The sequence below is a fragment of the Carassius gibelio genome, chromosome A24 (assembly GCF_023724105.1).
Source record: "Carassius gibelio isolate Cgi1373 ecotype wild population from Czech Republic chromosome A24, carGib1.2-hapl.c, whole genome shotgun sequence".
Lineage (NCBI taxonomy): Eukaryota > Metazoa > Chordata > Actinopteri > Cypriniformes > Cyprinidae > Carassius > Carassius gibelio.
The window spans coordinates 2,393,973-2,419,423 of record NC_068394.1 but is presented as its reverse complement, the minus strand read 5'-3'; the positions used below and the strand labels follow the sequence as shown (position 1 = coordinate 2,419,423).

General features: G+C 37.6%; 1 protein-coding gene across 2 annotated transcripts in view; it reads right to left on the bottom strand.

Annotated features, from left to right (window-relative positions):
• Positions 1 to 2,364: 2,364 nt before the first annotated feature.
• LOC127945831 (SH3 and multiple ankyrin repeat domains protein 1) overlaps positions 2,365 to 25,451 on the bottom strand; it is a 47,209-nt gene continuing 24,122 nt past the window's right edge. For both annotated transcript variants that reach the window (XM_052541914.1, XM_052541915.1), the window contains 14 exons: positions 23,805 to 23,923; positions 23,618 to 23,719; positions 22,250 to 22,328; positions 13,882 to 13,964; positions 13,682 to 13,806; positions 12,107 to 12,242; positions 11,925 to 12,005; positions 11,037 to 11,063; positions 10,769 to 10,828; positions 9,995 to 10,110; positions 9,249 to 9,372; positions 8,894 to 9,141; positions 6,094 to 8,792; positions 2,365 to 5,635 (listed from right to left, as the gene is read on the bottom strand). In XM_052541914.1, the coding sequence (XP_052397874.1) occupies positions 4,537 to 5,635; positions 6,094 to 8,792; positions 8,894 to 9,141; positions 9,249 to 9,372; positions 9,995 to 10,110; positions 10,769 to 10,828; positions 11,037 to 11,063; positions 11,925 to 12,005; positions 12,107 to 12,242; positions 13,682 to 13,806; positions 13,882 to 13,964; positions 22,250 to 22,328; positions 23,618 to 23,719; positions 23,805 to 23,923 (5,098 nt within the window). In that variant the 3' untranslated portion in view covers positions 2,365 to 4,536. The remainder of the gene's footprint in view (positions 5,636 to 6,093; positions 8,793 to 8,893; positions 9,142 to 9,248; positions 9,373 to 9,994; positions 10,111 to 10,768; positions 10,829 to 11,036; positions 11,064 to 11,924; positions 12,006 to 12,106; positions 12,243 to 13,681; positions 13,807 to 13,881; positions 13,965 to 22,249; positions 22,329 to 23,617; positions 23,720 to 23,804; positions 23,924 to 25,451) is intronic.

Here is a 25,451-nt window from a genome sequence, read left to right as displayed (position 1 = left end):
CTAATATGCACCTTAAAAGTTGTAATATTTACCATTTAGAAGTAAATAATAACGGTTTCTATTTTAATATCCTTTAAAATATAATTTATTTCTGTGATACACAGCTGTATTTTCAGCATCATTACTCCAGTATAAAGTGTCACTTGATCTTCAGAAATCATTCTGATATGATGATTTATTATTAGAATTATCAATGTTGATACACAAAAAGTTGTGCTTTTTTTTTTTTTTTTGTGGAAATGGCAATACTTTTTTCTGGATTCTTTGATGAATAAAAAGTTAAAAAAAGAACGTCATTTATTCAAAATATAAATCTTTTTTACAATAGGAATCTTTGCTATCACTTCTTATCAATTAAACACATTCTTGCTGAATAAAAGTTTAAATTTCTTTCTTTAAAAAAAGAAAGAAAGAAAGAATAAAAATATACTGACCACATACATTTGAATGGTGGTGTATATTGTTAGAAAAAAAATATTAAGCAACATTTTTAACATATAAGAAGCATATACGAATAATTTCTGAAGACACTGAAGACTGGAGTAATGATGCTGTAAATTCAGCTTTGCATCTCAGAAATAAATTAAATTTTAATGTATACTAAAATAGAAAAAGGTTATTTTACATCTTAATAATATTTCACAATATAATTTATTTTCCTGTATTTTCGACACAGACATAAGGGGTTTATCAAAACACATCTATATTCATGATTAAGCTTCTGTCTGTTTTTTTTTTCTCAGAACATTAAATACATTTACAATCAACATCTCATTACGCACAGATTGCATGGGAAAAATACACAAACAAAAGAAAAGCATATCAAAAATAAACCTCAAAAAACTAAATTTTGTTGCTGTGAATATTAATAAATTTTTTAGCAAAGTACAAAAACATAATGGAAGCATTTCAACAGGCGATTTCAGCAATGAACTACTGTATTGATCAATATTTCTGGGTGAGCTAAATATACACTATAAAACATAACCAAATCTATTTGTTATAGCATAGCAAAGTGTCACAAGCAAAAATGCTTTAAATATACATTCCAAAGTTTCTTATAAAATGCTAATTTCCTTTTGTAAACCTGTGCTGATTCACACGCACCTCTATCCATTAAATCAGGGTAACACTCTTTATGCTATATGGATAGTCCATTTTCAGTTTTTCCCCCTTGTTTTGCCTTTGCATGCAAATTTTGTCATATTAATTGAGAGTAAATGAATTATTTGTACTTTTAAGTCTCACAGGACTACAATTTACTATGAGTGGGCTGCAAAATGGTAAAAAAGTTTTCAAAAAACTAAATGTTGTTGCAGCGGCTAAAATATACATTATCATATTAAAAAAGCTTTTTTTTTTGTCAACTACTCAGAAACTTAAGTCAAACAGAAAAACAAACGAAAAGCAAAGCTGACCTGTCACTCCACTTTCTTTCTTTCTCTCTCTCTCTCTCTCTCTCTCTCACACACACACACACACACACACACACACACACAGACATTCTCTCTCATCTGAGTGTAAACGAGGTGTGTCAGGTGTGAAATTTAAGCATTTCAGCTCTCTGCCAATCACATCTCAGAGTGAAAAACTGCCAACACGTGAAGCAATTACTATGTTTCAGTGTATTTACAGAGCAAGTTCCTAAATTCAAGATAATGCAATTCAAGCTATCTATAACCAAAGCATATGAAGTGTTTAAGGCACATGAAAGTAGGTGAATGTTTAATATCAGAGTTCATCACCTCGGAAACGGCAACAAGACAGAGGTCAGTGTCATGTGACCTCTACTGCATCACACACACTCAATCGTGGCCTGTGGGAATTTAAGGAATCATTCATCCTTAAATGAAAAGGTCATTATTTACTCACCCTTGATGGTTGTTGTTAACTCCATGGAGCAATGTTCAAGCACACAATTAAAGAAATAGTTCACATAAAAATGAAAATTTGCTGAAAATGTATTGACTCTTAAGACATCCAAGATGTAGATGAGTTTGTTTCTTCATCAGATTTGGAGAAATTTAGCATTGCATCACTTGCTCAGTAATGGATGCTCTGCAGTGAATGGGTGCCGTCAGAATGAGAGTCCAAACAGCTGACAATAAACAACAACACAATAATCCACAATAATGCACCCATTCGCTGCAGAGCATCCATTGCTGAGCAAGTGATGCAATGCTAAATTTCTCCAAATCTGATGAAGAAACAAACTCATCTACATCTTGGATGACCTGAGGGGCCATTTTTGGGTGAACTATCCCTGTAGTAAAGCATTCAGTAAAAAATGGCTGTAAAAGCTGCAAAAACGGTGAAAACAGTGATACTTTCTGTCAATTTTGGTCAAAAAGAGATGAGAAGAAATTCAACAAGAGAATAATTTATTCAAAACTCTTAGGTAGAGCTTATGTATCATCATATTCATCAATTATTGTACAGAACAGTAGAAATATCTGATATTTATATATATATACTTTAATTCTGCATACATTCCCATACACACACACACATTATACGTATATATATTCTTTGTTCCTATTTCCTTAAATATATTTTCAAATGAAATGGAGTTATTCTTTACTCCTATAAAACAACCACCACCGCCGTAACAAAACACACACGCACGCACACACACAAACACACACACAAACACGCACACACACAGAGTCTGTGTTAGTGTGTGTGTTTGTGTGTTTGTGTAAGTTAACAAGAGCACACTTAAGCAATATAAAGGATGGGCTCTTTCAATGTGTTCTGATCTTTGGAAGACTGATTCTGCTAACGGTATTAAAAAGCTTACACACTTAATCCTTATATGGTTATTATTGGCATTATGATTACTTTTTTTTAGCTTTTATTACTTAAAGTTAACATGAAACACTTTACAACCCATTTGATTTTCCTCATCGGAATAAAAAAAGACATTCAGTGATAAAGATGTAAGGCAGGAGTTGATTTTATCTATTGCAAATTGGATGGTGTAAAGTATCACTGTGTGACTGGCAGTTAAAAATTACAAGGGTTTGATAAGCATTCTTTGGAATAATGTGCACTAAAAAATGTGTATGAAAATGTAAATGGGGTCATTCTGGTTTCATGTTGACTTTAATCATCATATCAGATGTATTAAAGTATGCACGTCATGATGCTAAAATATGCACAGTAGCCTCATTTGTATTAATATAATAATATCATATTACTAAAATTCATTACACCTCTTGATCTCGTCATTCCAAAAAACAATGAAAGAAGTACATTCTCTCTGTCTCTGACTGGTTGAAGACGTTTGGCCGTCCGGCTTCAGCTGGGATGACAAACATTTGCTCTCCGTGAGAGTTTTTGAGTATTTCATAGCACTTCTCCATTGCAATCATCCCCATCTCTGTCCTTCAGTGGAAGTCTTGGCCTTTCATCCCAAGTGCTTTTTGTCTAACCCCTTTCTTTCTTCTAATTGGTTCTCTCTAATTCTCTCATCTAGCTCTGAGCCGCCTCATCTCTCATGCATTCATTCTGCGCTTCAGAAGAAACAGTGGAGACAGAGAAAGCAGAGGAGAGTGAGAAAGGAGGAGGAGAAAGGAGGAGGAGCATGAGGTAAGAAAAGAAAGTGCTTGATATACCGATTATCTACAAACTAAGATGAAGTATTTGGCATTCAAAAAGCAATTAAAGTTACATAAGTGTGCAGTACGTAATTACAGGGCACGTGTCAAGTGTGCCATTTCAAATAAATGCCATGTTTAACAAAAAGGAATGAGCTGTAATTCAATTGATTAAATTATTTTTGTGGTCTTACATGGAATATGAAAAATCATAACAATTCATTTATGTTACAATATACACTACTAGACAGAGGTTTGGTCACACTTGAACACTCATGACCTTTTGATCTAAAGGGTTGTGCATATATTCTTAAAAACTACACATTAAAAGTTTAGTTTAAGTTCACAAAAAAATAAAAATAAACAAGGAGACATGAGAATTCCTTCTGTAGTGTCATGAAATTGGTTGGGATTTACCATTGTTTGGTCACTTCATAGCAGAAATGTTTCCATTTGTATTATTTGTTAGTTTTCATACTTTACTATTACTCTAAAATGTGTAAAATGTTAATAATAAAGAATGAATAGATATGTCCAAACCTCTGACTGGCAGTGCAAAATAAAATATGTAGACATGAAGGTCACAGTCTAGAAAGGAAATGGGTTTTATGATCAAATGAAGTCTTCCTTACTAAATAAACTTATTAAATAAACTTCTTTTAATAAACATCATCTAAAGCATACAAAAACATCAAGGGCAGACTATTTATTTATTGTTGAATAAAGCTGCAGGCAGAATTATTCATGCAGAGCTAAATTTTTATGTAACGGTGGACCATTTTTAGGAAAACAAATATAAACGGCTTATTTTCTGTTTAAAAAAACTAATCGTTTTCCCCCTCACTACTTGTGTCTATTTTGCTTTCTGATGCTTGTTCATCAGGCCCCCTCATCTAAATCTACCCTTCATTTCCCCTCCTATTCTCATCTTTCTATCTCACCTGTCCATAAGTCTCTTAAGGGCACGCTCAATGTTCATGCGATGTCCAACCCGACTCACACCAAGATCCAGGAAATCCTCTTTTGTCAGAGATGGCAGGTGGGAGCCGTCAATCTCGTTGTCAAGAAAACGCTCCCTGTGCTCTGCCAGATTCAGGTAGGTCAGCCAATCAGCAACGTCATATTTGCTCCAGTAGGGAAGTGGCTTAGACACAAAAGGCTGATTGGGTGGAGGAGGAGTTAAGGGCGGGTAGCTCATACAAGATGGGGAGGAGCCTCCAGACAGGAAGTTGGTAGGAGAGAGAGAGCTGGAGACAAGCATGAGGTTAGGAGGAGCCACAGGTGGGAATAGAGGAGAAGTTTGTGGGAAAAACTGGTCTGAATATTGGTGGGCGACTCCCAACGGGGGCGTTAGAGGAGGTTGTATTTCATAGGGAGAGCCATAGAGCGGCGCAGATGGAAAGAGAGGGAGCGAGGATGGACGCGGAGGTCCAGATTGCAGGTGGTCCGAGCAGGAGATGAGGGGACTGGGCGCTCGGCGACACTGAGTGTACGAATGAGATTCGGAACGGCGTAGTTCTAGTCCAGAGAACTGAAACTCAGAAACTTTTCCGCGATACTTAGAGCGATGTTTCGGAGACAAGGGATAGGGGGAATAGGATGGAGAAAGTGGTGTAAGAGAGACTGAGGATGGAGAAAGAGGTGCATGAGAGAGAGATATTGGGGAAATGGGAGGATGAGGTAACGATGGAGGAGAGAGGGGTGCATGAGCCAGGGAAAGAGGAGAGAGGGGGGCATGAGGCAGCAACGGAGGGGACAAAATCCCGTGAGGAAAAGAAATAGGAGAATTAGATGGTGTCCAGTCTCTGAGAGGAGGTGGAGCTGGGGTTGGGGTGAGAGGTAATGGGGTTGGGGTTAAGGCTGGGGTTAGAGACGTTACAGGAAGTGGAGACGAAGGTAAAGGGTTAGGGTTCAGAGCAACAGAGGGGCAGTTAGATGTTATAGAGTTAGGGGGGAGGCTTGGAGAGATGGAGCGTTGGAGAGACAGCGCAGAAGCAGGGAGGAGAGGAACACAGCCAGAGGGATCACCTGGAAACCTGTGAAAGAGTAAATAATGTGTGTAAACCAGAAAAATAACAGTAATACTAATTTAATTCAGATAAAATAAGAGTAAAACTACAGTAGATTAGAGGTGTTTGCCAGTAAAAAAAAATGGCCAAAACAATTCTGGGGTGTTTGAATGGGACTGCAAAAAATAATGAGATATTTAAACTTTTTTCTTTCGTTTGCTATGATTTGATTTATCATTCACATCTGTAGCACAAAAAGAATGAGATAATATACATATATATTTTGCATATGTGCACTGTGTTGTTAACCTACTCTCCATTTATAATACAGTTGGGGAAAAAAGGTATGTAGTCAATACAGAATGGTCCATTAGACCACACTATTAATGTAGAAGTCACCGTAATTTTTGAAGGGTTCACAAACTTTTTCTTGCAACTATGCTGTAAGAATGTGAGTGTCTTTCTGTTTTGACAAGATGACTCACCTATGATTTGACGGTTGTGCCTGACCCTGCCAGCCACCAAGCTGTTGTAGTTTACTGCTGAGTTCATTTATGATGCTGGCCTTAGCATTGGAGAGCGGAGAGTTCAGACTATGATCCATAAATAATGGAGTCTTTACAGCAGCTTCACCTCCTCTTCCCTGTTCTTGCTCTTCCTCTTCCCTTGACCTGTACATGTTGGGAGCGGTGCTAATCTGCCGCCGTAGCATTGGTCCGGTTCGTCCATTTTCTGTGTGTGCATGATATTTTGACATATTCTGAATTTGTGTTTTTGCATGTGGCGGGTTTGGAGGTTTGGATTTATGCATGTGCAGTTTGTGTGTTTTTTGAACTAATTTATTGGGGTGAGAAAGAGACGAATCAAGAGACACTCTTTGATCTCCTTTGAATCCATCCCCTACTATTCCACTCTCCACACTTTCTCCCCGTCTTCCTCCCCTCTCTTTATCTCTGCCTCCTTCTAGTTCCCTGATTTCCCCAAAGATTTCCATGTGGTGATCACTGCTGCTGTGACTATCTAGTTCCTCAATCCCAGAATCAACCACAGCCTCTGACCAATCACGCCCCTTAAGAACTAGAGGAAGTCGATCACTTGTAGTAACTGATGCACTTTCCAAAGGCATTGTTGTGGTGATAGACATTACAGCTGCAGTTGCGGCCACAGTAGAATATGACATAGAAATGTTAGCTTGGCCTTGTTGTGGGTAGAAAAGTGGGAGAGGCCGATGCAGTGACATAGGGTCAGATGAGGCGTTTGGGGCGGAAGGGGAATTTGTTGAAGGAAATATCTGTGGAGAAGGAAGAGATGGGGAGAGAGCTGACTGGGTCAGATTGGCCACCTCACTGTCATAAGATGTAAGACTAGAAGCAGCAGAGTCTCCCGCTTGTGGCGAGGGTAAAGGTTGGGGTTGGTTGGTGTTTGGGTGCTGAGAATAGCTTGAGGGTTGGGAGTGAGGTGGGTTTGCAGGAGGTATTTTGGGACACAGCTGTGGAGGGGGGATTAGAGGACATGGTGGGAAAAGAAATGGATGTACCACAGCAGAAGGATGGACGGGTGTCTGCTGTGAGTCAGCTTGCATGTTGTCTAGTAGGGACATGGCATCTTGCGGGGGTTTGGAAAGCGTTTGCAGAGACTGTTGCTCCTTGGGTGGTTGAGATCCTGACAGCTCCTTCTGTTGTTGATTATATTCTGTTGTTTCATGGGTGTCTATTTCTATTCCATTTGCAAACTGTATAGGGGGAGGTAGGGGATCTGCAAATACGAACTCATCGTCCACATCCACAGATGGAGCAGGGGGTGGAAGCATCATCACATCACCACCCTCTCCAACTCCTAGATTTCCCCCTCTCTTTGAATAATTCTCTCCCTCCTTTTCTATCCCACTCTCTCCCATCTTCTGTCCTGCCTTGTCATCCTGGGAACTACTGGTGGAACTTTTGTCAGTCGTGCAGAGTTCACTCTCCTTGCCTATAAAGGAAGGCCTGCGGGGAGGAGGCTTAGGCGGTATCCTCTTGTGCCCTTCCCTTTCTCGGTCCTGTATGTAAGTGCGGTACTGATTGGCTCTGTTGTCTCTGTCCTGAAGGTGAGACTGGTACTGAATGGCTTGATTATCTGTAAACCGCACCTTTGGTGCCCCCCTTTCCTCTCGATCCACAATATTCTGTTCACTCCATTCCAAGCTCCCTGTCCCACCACCACTTAATTGAAGCATCCGAGGAGACTGGGGGCGACTCTGTGAGACTGGCCCACTTGTTGTTGGAGAGGCACCACTAAGGTAGAGTGAGGTATGTGATTGGTAGATGTAGAATGGAGGAACAGGTTTTTGATTTGGAGGGGAGACTGCAGAAGGGAAAGCTCCAGTGCTGGACAGCTGCCGACCAAAGTGGCGTTCCTCTCTACGAGTATGGTGGTCGTCTTTCAGCGCTCGCTCGCGTGCAGCCAGTGCCAGTCCAAGTGGGCTTGTTGGGTCTAGAACTTTCCCCGTCAATGGGTGGATGAAGGTAGTGGCTTGATGAGGTGTAGCTGACGCGTACTGTGGCAACCCAAACGCAGGTGGCATACTTAAGGCATCACCAGAGATCAATCCGTCATCGATAGATTCAGAAGGACGTAAACGAACTGAGGTGTTGGCCTCCAATGAAGCCTGAGCAGACTCCTGCTCATCTAACATGTCCTCCTCAGAGGAGTAATAGAACGAGGTGCTTTTCCGACGAGAATCACGGTAGTTTTCACGTTCCCGCTTTGCTGTACTGTTGCCCAGTGTTTCCAGTTTTGATGGGATATTTGGTGGTTGAGGTGGAGCAGGTGTAGGAGCCACAACTAGGTTTTGAGGCTTTGCCTCTTCCTGCTCTTCATTATTCTCATGAGATGGCTCTGTATCCTCACTGCTCGCACGGCTACTGTGCCCAGAGCTGCTGGTAGATGGCGCTTTCACAATAATAGTTGGGATCGAAATGGAACTTTTTTCCAACTTTTCTCTGCCAGTCTCCTCCACCTTGCGCTGCTTTACCAACATCCCTTTCCCACCTTGCCGACCTGCAATCTTGGCCATCGCTGGCGCTTGGTTCCGCTGTGCTGTAGACTGCTTGGGGTCCACATCAGAGGGAGGCACGGCATTGCTATAGCCACGCCTCAGGCCACCCATTCTTGCTCCTACCATCTTGCTGGTATCAGTTTCAGCCTATGAAACACAATATTTCAAAGTCTTAAAGGGATAGTTCACTCATGAATGACTAAATTTTAGACCTAATTATGACTTAATTTAAATTTTAAAGCTCTTACCCTGCGGTTGGGCGGTACTCTGTGCTGTGTCTGGCTATGAGGCAAGTGGTGTGATGGAGGCAGAGGAGGAACAGCAAAAAAATGTGTCGGTGCTGCTCTCCTGTCTGTGTGGCCACCGGCAGACAGAGGAGGCTCAGGCGCTGAGGTGTCGGGTGGAGGGGGGATGTCCTCTGGTCCAGGCACAGAAAGACTACGAGACAGCTTCATAGTAGGAGGATGGAGATGTACCCTCTCCTCCTCGGTCACGCCTTTGGGCAGAAGACAAGCAGAACACAGTTACATAAACTGCTCTAAGAATTACAGTGCACTTGGTCTGAATAGTGATGAATTCAACACTAGTTGCATTTAATCTCACCCATGGATTTCTGACGCATCATTACGGCACGCTGAGTTGAATGGCCTGATGAAAACTGGGCTTGGTTGTAACCATACCCAGACCCTGATGACATCACGCCAACACCTGATTGTTCAAAAGTTTGCTGTAAAACAGGGAAAAGACTGATGGGGTGGAATATTTAGAACATGTCCTTGCTGCCTCAGTGAAAGACGGCTCTACATCAGACAATCAGACAACTCTACTTCCACACAATGACGGCTTGTAAATTTACTTTTTCTCAGCACCTGCAGCACAGATAAGGTATCACTCTTACACTTATTACTAGGTGAAAAGCCTTACTAACATTACTGTGCAACAGCTAAGATGAGGCAAGCAAATGCAAGTGGTCATATGTAGCAACACAAATCAAAGAACCCTTTTCTTTCACCAAAACTACTGTTTCAAAGCTGTGTGTATAACTTTTTCCAAGTTTTTCTTGTAGCTACTGAGCTGATGCAATGATCAAAAACAAGCTCTACCAAACTTTTCTGTCATGTGTAAAAGCCGATTCTTTTGTTCTGAACATTTCACTAATTTAAGTCCCCGCACAGCATTTTTTATGCCAAAATATTTATCTACATGCTGCCGATCATGGTGTTGTTTTTTAAAGATGCTTGTTAAAGTTTATGCTGATGATAAATGACAAAAGATACCATACTAACTGTAGTATGTTTTTTACTTCAAAAATGTCAATCAGAATAGAGATAATGAAACAGAGATGTTACCTCATTAGCGTTAAAGCCCTTGTTTCGTTCCTTCTTGCCCCCCGGACCTCTGTGACCCTGAGAGTCTGATGTGCTAATTGTCTGCTGAGCAGCGGCTAGAATCTCATCCAGCTTATCTGGAGAACCACAAACGAAAATAAACATGTTACAAAACTTGAGATGAATCACCTGGAATAATAATAATATACATTAAAGCTGCAGTAGGGAACTTTTGACGCTCTAGCGGTTAATAAACAGAACTGCTTGCGTCTTGCGGAAGAACATCGTAGCCGGAACTACTTCTCTCTGTTTATGTCTATGAAGAATCACAAAGGTACTGGGTTACTCCGCCGCGGTACCCCCGAAGCAATCTAAAATAGTCCGAATATAAACACTTATTATAGGTGCACCCTAGTGATTCAGGACAAGCCAAAAACACGGTTTGGAAAATGGATTCATGGTGTACTCGCTTATTATGTTCATTTTTCTACATTTTGAACACAAACAAAGTTACGGACCGCAGCTCTGATTGGTTGTTTTTTACCGGGAGCCATGTATTTCTGCAAATGGCAATAGGAGCACTGGGAGGAGCCAGAGGAGCTTGATTTTTTTCACAGATTATCTGTCTCATATTCTACTGTCAGGACATAAGGACAGGTTTAATAAATATGTAAAAAATATTTTTTTACAAAAGTTCCCTACAGCACCTTTATGTGAGAATCAAAAGTGTGTGTACAGAAAACAAATTTGTATAAGGAGATAAGATATAGTAAATGAAAAAGATGGGTTTCTTACTAAGGGCCATTTGATAGACACTCTTCTTCTTTTCTGTAGCTTGAGAGCTCTCTGTATGATCTGAGCCACATACAAAAAAGCAACTTCACACACAAATACACAGAGACAGCTACACATGTATCTGACCATAATGATCCTAATAAATAGCTTACAAGAAACAAACCCACACAAATGCATCCTATGTGATAACCATACTAACTAAAGGCAATTGTAATACACATTTCATAACCCTTATGCATTTAAAGAAAACAAAAAAAAAACAATTCACCTGGTTTCTTCTTCCATGGCGAGGCAGCTGCAAAAGAAAGTGAGTTATGTTAAAAATGCAATAATATGCTTTTATAAATACATGTTTAACTGGACAATATGGTGACAATGTAACATTTTACAAATATTTTATAATTATTTTAAAGTATTCCCTTGTAACACTATTAGCAATCGTGTCAATAAACAGCAAGTATTTTTCTCAAGTTTGCAGTCTGTTTTCACTGTCACTAAAATAAACACATTTTATGACTAATACATATAAACTGCATGCTGTTGTTTATTGTTTAAAATCTAGACTGATCCTGACATTAATAACCTTGATACATTTTATAAGAGAAGACAGATTATCCAACTAAAAAACGTCAACTCTCTACAACACTATGAAATTATTAAAGAGTTAATTTCATAAATCCTGTCAGAAAACTAAGACATATTCCATCCCTAAAAAAAGAAGAAGCTAGAAATTATTTTTTGCGTAATAATAAAAAAAACGAGGCCTGTTTTAGAATAATTTTTATTTTGTTTGTGCACTGTAAAAAAATTAATGAAAAAAATAAAAATAAATTATATAGAAGCACTGTGAAAAAATATGCTCAATTCCCATAAATTGGCGATATACATTCATAGTTAGTTATTTATTTAGTATTTTGAGGTGAAATGTGTCCTGGATAATTTTTGTGAGATTCATTTTAAGATATTATAATTGTTCAAAATGACAAGACCCTGCACAGACCTTTCTCCACTATGTGCAACGAAGAAAGAAAGACAAAGAAGCAAATTATCAGCCAAAAAGAGAATTGGATATGTCATATCAGAGTTTATGATAACAGTAAATGCTTAATTGAATAACATGCATTTCATGTGTGTATATGTGTATGTAAGATTGTACCCATCTCCTCCAGTTCTAGAGTCATGGATTTGGAGCGCAGAGCTAAAGCTGGAGGGGTCAGCCGCTTACTTTGCTGGGGAACTAAAGGGAAAGAAAGCACTGTTACATCAAATCAAAAACCGTCTGCAATGCCATTCATTCGTACTCCCACAGACAAATCTACAGTAAAATCGCTCTCTGACCTTTCTTCTTAGGTATTTCCTCCATCTCAGGATTTCGTGCTACCATGACGACCTTCACCACCAGACTGTTCCCGCCCTGGCGAATCATGTTCACCACCTGCCTGTGACCCACCTTCACTACATTGATGCCATTCACCTGTCAAAATACAGACACGATATTTCAATCAATAGTAACTTAAGATACATTCTAATACACATAATAATAATAATAATAATAATAATAATAATAATAATAATACATTTTATTTATATTGCGCTTTTCTTATACCCAAAGCGCTACAAGTACAGTGCAAAAATAAATACATTAAAAATACATTAAAAAAGAAAAAGAAAACAACAAGAAGTATAATAGAATATACATTGAGTGTCACCAATTAGGACACAGACATCTTAAAAAGATGGGTTTTTAACATAACCATTGAAAGTTTTGGTAACAGTATTTAAAAAAAAAAAAAAAAATTAACACTTTTATTCAGCAAGGATCAAAAGAAAATTCATTAAATTGATAAAAAGTTACAGAAATTAAATCACAAAATATTTAATTTCAAATAAATGCTGCTCTTTTGAACTTTACCTTCATCAAAGAATAAAAAATAAGAATAAAAATGCATCAGTGTATCACACATATTGTATCACTTATAATAATATGTAATAAGTGTATAAAAAAGCAGCACAACTGTTCTCAACACATAATTAGCAGCAAATTAGCATATTAGATTGATTTCTGAAGGATCGTGTGACACTGCAGACTGGAGTAAAGATGCTGAGAATTCAGCTTTGATCACAAGAATGAATTACATTTTAAAACATAAATAAAAACCACTAATACAATTTCACAATATTAACATTTTATTGGATTTTGAATCAAATAAATGCAGCCTTGGTTAGCATAAAAGGCTTTTCAAAAACACTGAAAAAAGTTTACAAGCCCTGAACTTTTGAACTTATATATTCCAAATATTCTAATTCTAATCTATCTTTCAATTCTGGTGATTTTCAAAAAGATTTTATTTTATTTTTTTATTTATTTTTTTTTTTTTTAATGAAAAGTATATTTAACCATTATATAAGAAAGGAAATTTGATTTGCAGTTTAGAGAAAGAGAGAGAAGCACAAGTGGGTGTTATCATCAGACTTGATTCAAAATGATTCAACATGATTCACACACCAAATTAACCTGCTGGGAACCGTGAGGTGAAGGTTTTTGCTAACAGGGCGTTGCGTCTGGAGACGCATCAATAAAAATATATTTTGCAGCAACACATAGTCAAGATGGCATACACAGAGAACACAAGATCCATTTCATCTTCTCTTCCAGAATCAATTAAAAGTAGGTAACACAAGTATCTCTGTGAGGTTTATCACCTCAGTGTAGGTGTTAAGATTTGTTCAGTGCTGGGTTTAACACCTCACAGACTGAGGCTATACCGCTAAACTAGTTTTGGCTTTTCTAGCGATGCAGCATTCGGTCTTCTATTTAACATTCTATGGCTCTTTATCTAATAAAACTTGTTTAAATGGTTCATTAGATATCTATAACATGGTTGCATCAAAGAAGGCGACATCTTTGCTGACCTCGATCAGGAAATCCCCCATTCGCAGGCCGGACCTCCACGCGACGCCCCCCTCATCCACAGACTCGAGGTACTGCAGAGCAGGGAAGGCTGGAGTCGGGCTGAACTCCTCCACAGGAGTCTGAGCTGGAGATCCACAGATCACAATCATGGATGTGATCCGTCTATATCATGCTGTGCTCGCTGATGTACATCACTTACCTTTGGCCCCTCGGAGTACAAAACCGAAGCCTTCATTTTCTTTTTTCTGCAGAAGTACAGTTTTCTCCTTTATGATGTAGTCACTGTCAGAGAGAGAAGAGAGAAGCTCATTTGAAAGATTAATAACAATAACAGAAAAAGTCTCAGGTTGTGCATGTAACCATAGTTCCCTGAGAAGGGGAACGAGACACTGCATCCCCTAGAGAGTGCTATGGGGAATGCCTCCGGCATGACCGGTGTCTGAAGCATGAGTCTAAACACGACAATGAACTTGACTGTGGCAGGCGGCAGCCTATGACATCACAGCTGTTAAACGGCACCTGTGAAATACGTAATTACGCTTCTTGCCTGAAGGCAACGTGCAGCAATTCTTCAGGAGTTCATTGCAAAGGGACTCTCTGTCTCCTTCTCAGGATTCATGCATGACCAGAGATGTTTCCTTTCGAATGGGAATTCGCGCTGCATCCTCTAGAGGCCACTATGGGAATGGTGAACCAACGCCGCCATGCCATACTCAAAGGAATCCTCAACCCTGCACCAGCAACGCAATCATAGACCAAAGCTTCTCAAGAACAGAGGCCTCAACAGGCCAGCAACCAAAGAGGCTTGCAAAGAGCCTAACACTGAGAGCTAACTGGCCCACAAGGCCTAAATACAACACCTCTCAAACTGAGAAGTGGCATGATAACACTCCATATTACGGTCAATAGCCTAGGAGGCTCCCAGAAATCCTAATAATCTAGTATACTACCCCACCTTCCGAGCTCTAGGAGTAGAGGCCTTGACATTACAATGATCTGAAACGAGAGGAGCCCTAACTACACCCTACCCTCAGGACATACTGTAAGGGGGCTCACAGACTCACAGATGCTGTCCTAGTGGAGCTCTGGCGAATGGAGGCCTCCATGAAGATAACTCTCTGTAGCAAGAAGAGTCCTCAAGATGCTCGCAATAAATGGTCAAGGAGTGAAGGCCTCCGCATGATGACTCTCTAAAATGAGAGGAGGCCTAACCACACCCCGATCGAACAAACCCGTCTCAATGGCTGTCATGGGACCCAACCACAGAGTGCAGATGCTTAACTCTCTTCCCTCAAGAGAAAGCCAAGCCCAAGTGTAACCAATTACTGCGACTGCATTGTGAAAAGCATGCATTTAACCTCAAGCATGCAAGCTCAAACTAAAGATTCCATCACTTTGAAAGAATCAGGCGGACAGACATTAATTAATTGCTTTTTAAGTGCCTTAAACTCCATCAAGAGCCGAATGCATTCATGCAAACACCAACTACTATCCCTTAGGAGAGAGCAGAAAGGAAAAGGTTCCTTATCTGTCTCTTATAGTGAGTCTTGTGAATGCATCATACTTAGTGCATCCAGCATGCTCGTAGAAAAAACTGCATTCCACCCAAAAAGGCGTCCCACATCCTTTGGGAATAGGGACAGTACAAACTAAGCTTTCACTGGGAAATCTTTTCAGTGCATGCATTCTGCTCCCTCATGAGCTAAACATGCATGCTCCAAAGTCATGTTCAAACAAATGCTCTCCTAAAGACGAAAAAAAAAGAATGATGTACTTCACAGGTTCCCTTTTATTACCCTCGCCTCACCAGCTGTGATATCATAGGCTGCTGCCTGCCAATGTCAAGTTCATTGTTGTGTTTAGTCGCTGCACATCACTGAGGCATTCCTCATAGCGCTCTCTACAGGACGCAGTGTGACGTCCCATTCGAAAAGGAAACAAACAAATTACAAATGAAAATTTACATGAAAATGGAAAATAAAAAAATAAAAACAAACAAAAAATATTAACTTAAGAAATTACTTGTCACCATTTTGGAATATAAACGTAAGACAGGGTTATTATTGTTAAATAAAACTAAAATCATATATTTAACTTGTTTTTTGTAAATGAACAAAAAACTTGTATATTAACTTTTTTCTTTACATTTAGTTAGTTGCCAAGGAAACAATATACATTTTCATTTGGTTTACATTAAATAATTTACTAAAAGTACTAAAACTAAAACCAAATTTTATAAAAACCATATATATGACAAACACAACAGAAACTTGAATGAAATTAAAATGTACAATAATATATACAATATATACAAATGAAGATTAATTCATATATATATATATATATATATATGTGTGTGTGTGTGTGTGTGTGTGTGTGTGTGTGTGTGTGTGTGTGACAAACACAACAGGAACTTTCAAATGTACAAAAATATATAAAATATATACAAATAAAAACAAATTTATATATATATATATATATATATATATATATATATATATATATATATATATATATATATATATATATATATTGCTAGCTGTTTGCTAGCTGTTTCAGGCTGGTCATCTCGGACCAGTGTCAAACAAGCTAAAGTTTAAAGTGGTTAAGATGTTTATAAAACTGTGACTCGTAAACCAGCCAGTTAATATCCAGATTTAATAAGTGAAAGTAAAATTGATGTGACGTGGCCCAGTATGGTGTCCCACACTCAAATTTGTGCTCTGCATTTAACCCGAACACACACACACACACACACACACACACACACACACACACACACACACACACACACACACACACACACACACTCACACACACACACACACACAGACACACACACACACACTCACACTCACACACCCGGAGCAGTGGGCAGCCATTGCTGCAGTATAATGACCAGCTCTAGACCAGTTAGAATCCACCATGTTCCAAAACACAGCTACAAGCTGAAGCTCAGAAACAGAAATGATTCATAGAAATTAATTTATGTTGGGTTTAAAGTAGTAACAATACCGGTAGTAACTATGGAATTTTGGCGGACACCATGGTTGTCATGGTGAGCGTATGGGGGCTGGTCTGTAGACGTGTGCAGCTAGTTCAGTGCAAAGACATTGACAGTTACAGACTACAGACGTTTTAGAGTATAAATAGTCTGAGTAGTGCATTCACACTGAAAATTACAAGAATAATAAAATAAAGTGTGGAATGTTGGACACTTCATGCACTCAACTGATGCAGCTTTGATTACATAGTGGAGTGGGAGGGGCTATAAGACTTCGATGATGAAGGACAAAATAATCTTACATTATTCACACACTACACGTTTGAGTGCATAGTGCAGAAGTACATAGTGTGTAAGTGCAGTGTATGGTGCATAATTTAGATTAGCTGCAAGTTAGAATAAAATGTCATGTTTAATTTAGTGAAAACTGAAAATCCAACACCAAAAAATAGTCTTTGACTGTACCGATGTCAACTTAACTAACAGACGACCAGTGCTGGGTGGTTATCTGGATTACATCATAGATGCAGCCCTTGTAATTACAATACATTACATTTTAAAATGCTCATAATCAGATACTTTTTTGTGGATTACTTGATTTAATGAAATATTATCTTTTAATCAACTCATAAACCGTCTGCAGATCTTTTGAGAAACCCTGGAGTAATGTTATGTCATGTTTAATGTATTTCTTGATGCTGATAACAAAGAATGGAATATATGCTGTTAAAACAACAAACCCATTCAAATCTAGAAACAAGTGAAGACAAAAGTAACCTAAAGGTAATCAAAAAGTAGTCAGAATGAATTATCTAAAATCTAGATTATATTACCTACTACAATTTTCATCATGTAATTTGTAATCAGTAACAGACTACAATTTTTATGTAATTTACGCAGCACTGCAGACGACACACTTTAGACTTCTAGTTCTTATATAAAGCTAATTAGAAGCTTAAAACCAAACTAAACCTTAATACTGATAGGTTTTGTCACATGAAGCACATATTTATGCCACATTTTAAACAATTCAGGAGCATCACAGCATGCTAAAAAATTATATTCAGATTAGCAGCGATGGAAAACTAAAACAAGTTTTGTAACTAAAGAAAATTATTGTTTAATTCTTTTAACATCAGCTAAACATGTTTTTATTTAAGGTGTGATTTTCAAGCCGACAGAAGCATTTTCCTTCTTAAATGCGGTTCACAACAGCATCAGCACATTGCATCTGAGTATGAATAACAGCAGAAAATACTGTGAGGCATAAATAACAGAGTTTGGGCTGAGCAACCAACTGTTTAAATGCATACATGCAATCACGTAAACATGCTTGAACCCAAAGCAAATTCTACTGCAAAAGGAAACTTAAAAAAATAAAATAAAACTGTAAAAATTTAGCAATTTAAAATCTACACATTCATGCCATATTTGTGAGAATAACAACATGCAAACAAATTAGTATTCACATTATCCGCATTGGAAAACCAAAATAATTTCAGCTTTGAAGATTAATTAAACACCTTAAAATTGAACTGAGCGTTTTTCTTTTTATTGCAATTATGATTTTCCCTTACAAAATCCTCACATGAGAAGTTTGCACATTTTCTAGAAGTTGATCTATCTCGAATTTTAATCCGACCCGGCAGCAGCATTTTCCTACTTAAACGCCATTCCCAACAGCGTTGCACATCTCCTCATCAGTGTAGGAATGTCAGCGGGAAAGATAGTGATGAATAAATGACGATACACACATTCATCCTGTATTTGATCAAAGCCGCAGCATCACAACTTTCTATGATGTACTGTGCATGCATGCATATACATGTACACCCATAGTGACTCATACCGGTTCAATGACTCAAAAACACACATACATGTCACATGAACCAATTTACAACACTAAAACACACACAGCAAAATAATGCTGTGTATATACAGTGACAGCCACATTCACGACTCATATGCACACGTATACACATATATACACAATCACTGTACGAGAGAGAGGGATTTGATTTACGATAAACGACCAGACTGTAGCCACACACACACACACATACAGATGATATATACTGTATATAAAAACATTCTGCTCAACGGTCTGTCTGCTACCTCTTCAGAGCATCCATCTGCCTGTCTCGCTCTCTCTCGCTCTATCTCTCTCTCCGCAGCGACAATAAAAGAACGGAGCAGCCGATACCTGTAAATGAACCAGACGCTGCGGTTCTGGGGACCGAGCGAGGGCCATGAGGATGAGAGGGAGAGAGGGAGAGACAGGTCTTTCTCTCCGTATCCCCCCATTGCCATGTCCCCCCCCTCCTCAGAGTCCTCCTCCTCCTCTCCAGCCCTCGAGAGAGAGAGAGAGAGAGAGAGAGAGAGAGAGAGAGAGAGAGAGAGAGAGAGAGAGAGAGAGAGAGAGACCCTACACGCTTATGATCGAGAGAGGAGGAGGAGAGAGAGAGAGAGAGAGAGAGAAAGGGGGGGTTTTACAGAGCTCACATTCAGTCACTGCGACATTCAGAGAGACAGAACGAGGAGGGGTTGTGTGAAAAAAAGAGGAGGGAGAGAATGAAAGAAACGAGTGTGGGAGAGAAACATGCTTTAAAGGAATAGTTCACTCGAAAACCAGAATCCTGTGCTCGTTTCAAACCTGTGTGATTCTCTTTCTAACGTGGAACGCGAAAGGAGATGTTTAGCTGAACGTTCTTGCTGCTCTTTTCCATATAACAGAGATGTGACACACAGCCAAGTATGGTGACCCACACTACACTCAGAATTCGTGTTCTGCATTTCATCCATCCAAAGTGCACACACACAGAGCAGTGAACACACACACACACACACACACAGCAGTGGGCAGCCATTTATGCTGCGGTGCCCGGGGAGCAGTTGCGGGTTCGATTCCCCAACTAGAAAGAAAGTAACATTTGCTTTCATGCAGTTGGGAGATACTTTAATCCAAAGCGACTTGCGTTGCATTAACAGTACATCATTTATGTAGAAATGCATGCATTGCATGGAAACTGAACCCATTGCATTGCAAACGCCTTGCTCTATTGTTTGAGATACATAATGCTCAATTTAAACTGATACATGCATTCTCCAATTGCAACAGGTTTGATTTCAGTGATGCCAAAAGTAATTTCTTTATAGCTTCTGGTTACAGTTTTTGTTGTTAGACATAAACGGTCAAAAATAGCAAGTATTTCAAATGATCATAGGATAACTTTGCATGAGGAGCAGACCTAAATGTAACATTTATATAAATGTATTTGGCAGACGCTTTTATCCAAAGTGACTTACATAGCATTCAAGATAAAAATGCATGCATTGCCTGGGAATTGAACAAGTGGGATTGCAAATGTCATGCTCTATTGTTCAAGCTTAAGGAATGTTTCGTATTAATAGATTTTTTTCTCTATCATGTCAGGTTTGATGTCAACGAAGCCGTCTTGACAGCTTCTGGTTTCAGTCTATTTTTGTTGTAGACAAAAACCACCATTAAAAAAGTCAGACTGTAACCGTGCATGAGAAGCAGACACATGCATTTGGTGATTTTATTATTGCAATCAAGGTACACATTGAAGCCTATATAAAAATGCCAGATTCCCTGCTAATTGAACCCATGCTGTTTGTGCTTTAGGAATGGTTCATTAAAACAGTTAAACACTGATGACTTTTCCCATCGCACAGGTTTGATGTCAGTGATGCCAAAAGCCATTTCTTTAATTTCATGAGATGCAGAGAAAATATAGTAATATAATGACTGCTTTTATGATACTTTCATGGTGTTTTTCTGGCCTTGACAGCTCCAGGTTACAGTCTATTATTGTCGATAATGCAGTTGATCATACGATTTTCAGTCAATTAATTACTTAAATATGGTGTGTAACACCAAGTATCATACTGTATGACTTCAGAAGCCTGGGAAATAATGAGAATATAGAATATTTTTAAAGAAATTAATCAGTAGCATTAAATTGATCAAAAGTGAAAGAAAAGATATTTATAAAGTTACAAAAGATTTCATAAAAAAATAGTTATTTTGAACTTTCTATTCATCAAAAAAAAAAAAAATCATGTAAAACATGTATGCATAATTATGAAGCAGAACAATGATTTTAACATTGTTAATAATCAGATAAATGTTTTTTGAGCAGCAAATCAGCATCTGAAGATCATGTGACACTGAAGACTGGATCAGTGATGCTAAAAAATTCAGCTTTAAATAACGGAAATAAATTATATTTTAAAACATATTATAATAGAAAACATTTCTTTTCAATTGTAATAATATTTCACAATATTAATGTTTTTATTGTATTTTTTAATATAAATGCAGCCTTGGTGAGCGGAAGATACTTATTGTGAAATCTTTCTGAAATAAAAAAATTATTTTTGGACAACAAAACAAAACAAAACAGTGTTGTGGTTTGCAACGACGTGAGGGTGAGAAAATAATGACAGAATTTTCATTTTTGGGTGCTCTATTCCTTTCATACGGACCCTGAGATAAACTGTGGGATTTTGATGAGTGGGTGAGAGATGTATTCACCACACACTCGTCCTGCATGGCAACAGATGATCAAGACAGCTTATATGTGCACGGACACTCACACAAACACAATTTTACATATCGACTGGAAAGCATCTCGTTTCAGCTGATGCAAGGTGTGTGAGAGAGAGACAGCAGCGGCTCACACCGCATGTGTTAATAATCCACATGAGAGCCACAGATCCAAACATCGTTGTGTCATTTTTCGAAAGTGGCTGTGACATTTGCATACAGTCTAGTGGAGGCAGAGACTCGCTTTGTGTACCTGCCAGCAAACGTTTGAAACAGGAAGCAGCCGCTAATCTTTTATATGGTGAATCCGTTCGATTTCACTGGATCAACATGTACTGTACTTGCTAGTGAGCACACACTTTATCACAAACCTAGGCTAGGAAACACATTTCCAATATAGAGGCACTGCACAACCTTAAGTGCCACCATTTTCAGTTTAACATGATTTAAGCTCAGTTTTTAACATACTGTATACATTATATTAGTTGCAAATTATTTCTATAGTACCTTTTAAAAATTATGGAATATTAACTCTCTATATGACTTTATCTGTATTTAGAAAATATGCATTAAATTGATCAAAGACGTTTTTAATGTAAATGCTTCAATTCAAAATAAACGCACTATTCAACAGTGATAATAATCATAAATGTTTCTTGAGCAGTAAATCAGTATATTATTATGATTTCTGAAGATCTTGTGACACTGAAGACTGGAGGAATGATGCTAAAAATACAGCGGAGCATCACAGAAATAAATGACATTTTAAATGATATACAAATAGGAAAGTTATTTTAAGTTGTAATAATATTTCACAATATCACTGTATTAATGTATAGCCTTAAAACATAAAAACTTTTCAAACCACGAACATTTATATTGTGTAATTATTGTGTGTGTGTGGGTGTGTGTGTGTGTGTGTGTGATTACACAGATAAAAGGTTAAATATTAAAAATGTGAAGAAGTGAATTCAGAATCCATTCTGTTCCCACCTGGGGACTTCAAGACCATCGTACGTTCCTACTGTGTGATGACGAAACAGTTTCCTCTTTGCCTTCTCACTGCGGCTCTCTGAAACACACACACACACACACACACACACACACTCTGACTGTTAGCACATGTAGGCGTGTATATCTGTGTAGATGGAAGTGTGATGTATTCAGCTTGATGTGATTTTGCATATTCGAGTGCTGTGCGCATGAAGATTATGTGAGAAGGCAAATCACCACGGGGAAAAAGACCTGGGGGACATCCTCAAAAAAGAGAGAAAAGACCCATAAAGGATTCATAAAGAAATGAAATAATTCCCCATTGTGTTTCAGGATCATGGTTTGTCGATAGTAATTACATACAGCTTAATTCATGTAGAACAGAAGTCCACATTTAGGTAAGCAGAGAGGAAGAACATTAGCGTTTATCTTTCATAGATCAGGAGAGCTGGATTTCTCACTTATGGTTCAACTCATATCTCAGCTATTTTTCTGATTGCTTCTATTGTCAAAAATAATTTGCTTATATGTGACACTGGACCACAAAACCGCTCATAAGGGTAAATTTTTCAAAATTGAGATGCATGCATCATAACTGAATAAATAAGCTTTCTATTTGTCTGAGATACAACTATTAGAAAATCTGGAATCTGAGGGTGCAAAAAAATCTAAATATTGAGAGAATGAAGTAAAGTGCAATGCATATTACTAGTCAAAAATGTATTTGATTTATTTATGGTAGAAAATGTATAAAATATTTTCATTGAAAATGATTTTTACTTAATATCCTAATGATATTTGGCATAAAAGAAAAATCGATCATTTTGACCCATACAATGTATTTTTGACTATTACTACCGTATTTTCCAGACTAAAAGTCACACTTTTTTTCATAGTTTGGCTGGTCCTGCGACTTATAGTCAGGTGTGACTTTTTTTTCAAAATTAATTTGACATGAACCAATAGAAAACACTACCGTCTCCAGCCGCCAGAGGGCGCTCTATGCTGCTCAGTCCTCCTGTAGTCTACACTGAAGACATAGAGCGCCCTCTCGCGGCTGGAGACGGTAATGTTTTCTCTTGGTTCTTGGTTCTAAATAAATGCGACTTATATATGTTTTTTTTCCTCATCATGACGTATTTTTGGACTGATGCGACTTATACACAGGTGCGACTTATAGTCCGAAAAATACGGTTTAAATATACCCCAGAGACATTTTTCAAATTCATGAAATAAATGTCTTAGTTCTTGTTGTCCAGCACATCTTCAAACCCGAGGACTGACTGAGACACTGTTAAGACTCAAATAAAGGCTCTTTCTTTCACAGACACGGCTGAGATATTAAAGAGAGCTGGGGTGTTGCTGTACCTGTTTGCTGCTCCTGAACCTCTTCTACACAATCAGCAGGAAACCAGCCTGTGCGGCCCTTCACCGTTCCTTCCCAGAATCCTCCTTCACCTACACTCAACACTGAGAGAGAGAGAGGGTTTGATACAGCTTTAATAAACCTTGCATATTCAAATGTTAATATTGAGTTGAAGAGAAGTTTCCTGACCTTTGACCTTGTCCCCTTTGTTGAGGCTGATCTCAGGCTCACTGTGAGCGGAGTGAGAATGTGTCGCCACAAACTCTCGACCCGGGACAGCGCTGTAGAGACGCTTCCTCTGACCTCCTCTATAACACACACACACACACACACACACACACACACTCTCTTACTGTTAACTGCTACTAAAAAAACTAACTTATTTCAGTTAGTAGCCATCAATAAATAAACATTCTTATTTATGTTTAAGTTGACTTACTAAAATATTACAACTAAGCTGTGAAAATATTACATAAACCTATATAAAGCTATAGGGAAAAAGTTAAACTAAATATATTGTGTGTGTGTGTGTGTGTGTTTGTGTGTAAACTTAATACACATGACAAATATATTACTTATTTAAATGAAAAAATATATATAATAATAATAATAATTACAAATATTGCCTAACTGAAATAAATATGTGAAAGCTAAAGTACTAAAATATCTAAAACTAAAACTGAAATAAATATAAATTAAAGATTTAATATATATATATATATACTATATAAAAAGTACAAACTTATAATTAAAAAAGTGATAAAGAATTTGAGATAAATATGTTTAAGATGAAGAGAAATCATTGAAAATAAAATTTAAATATAAATTAAAGCTAAACAGAAAATAAAAAACAATCTTAAATTTCTATATTTTATTTTCTAAAACTAATTCTAAAATAATTCTATATTAAATCTATATATAATCTATATATATTAAATTAAATTCAAATTAAATTCAAATTAAATTCAAATTAAATTCAAATTAAATTCAAATTAAATTCAAATTAAATTTAAATTTAAATTAAATTAAATCTATACAGAAATGTAAAATCATTAAAAATTACAAAAACAATGTAAACACACTTTAAAATATTTAAACAAATATTAAAAACAGAATAAAAAAAATTGCAATTTAATTGAAATTAATATAAAGCTATATAGAAATATAAAAAAAACTAATAAAATTAAACAAAAACCTATAACAAGCCTAAAATAAAAAACTCAAAGTAATAAAATTAAAACTAAAATAATTTTAAACTATAAAAACAATATTAAAAAAATGAATAAAATGTCATTTAAAATGTCAATAAATATCTATAAATAATACTAAAATAACACTGGGACAGACAGAGGAACACAGAATACAGTAATGTGAACAGACAGGCAAAAAGTTGTATCCTATCCAAAGTAATAAAGAAATAGTGTAGGCGGGTGACTCTGTGCATTAGTGCCAATGAATAACGTCGGCTTGGTTTGTTAAATCGAGTATGTTTCCAAAGATTTGGTGCAGAAATATGATTGTAATAACTCTCTAGTATTTGGATCTCATCCATTACTGAGCACCGTGGGACAAAACCCTCAAACTAAATCATTAAGTCAAGGATGCTACCAAAATTCAAGACTGGCTGGACCAAACGGAAAAGTAAAAGTTTAAGAATCCACTCCTAGTCTGAACAGACGTAATGTATGGAAGCCAAAGAGTGAATGTTTTAGCATGATGACTGATTCTTTAACACAGCAGAAAGTGTGTGTTTCTTAGCCACTGAGTAAGAATTAACTCAGTATGGCAGTGGTGCTTTGGCCAGAAGCCTGACAGCGCAAATCACGACACGCTAAA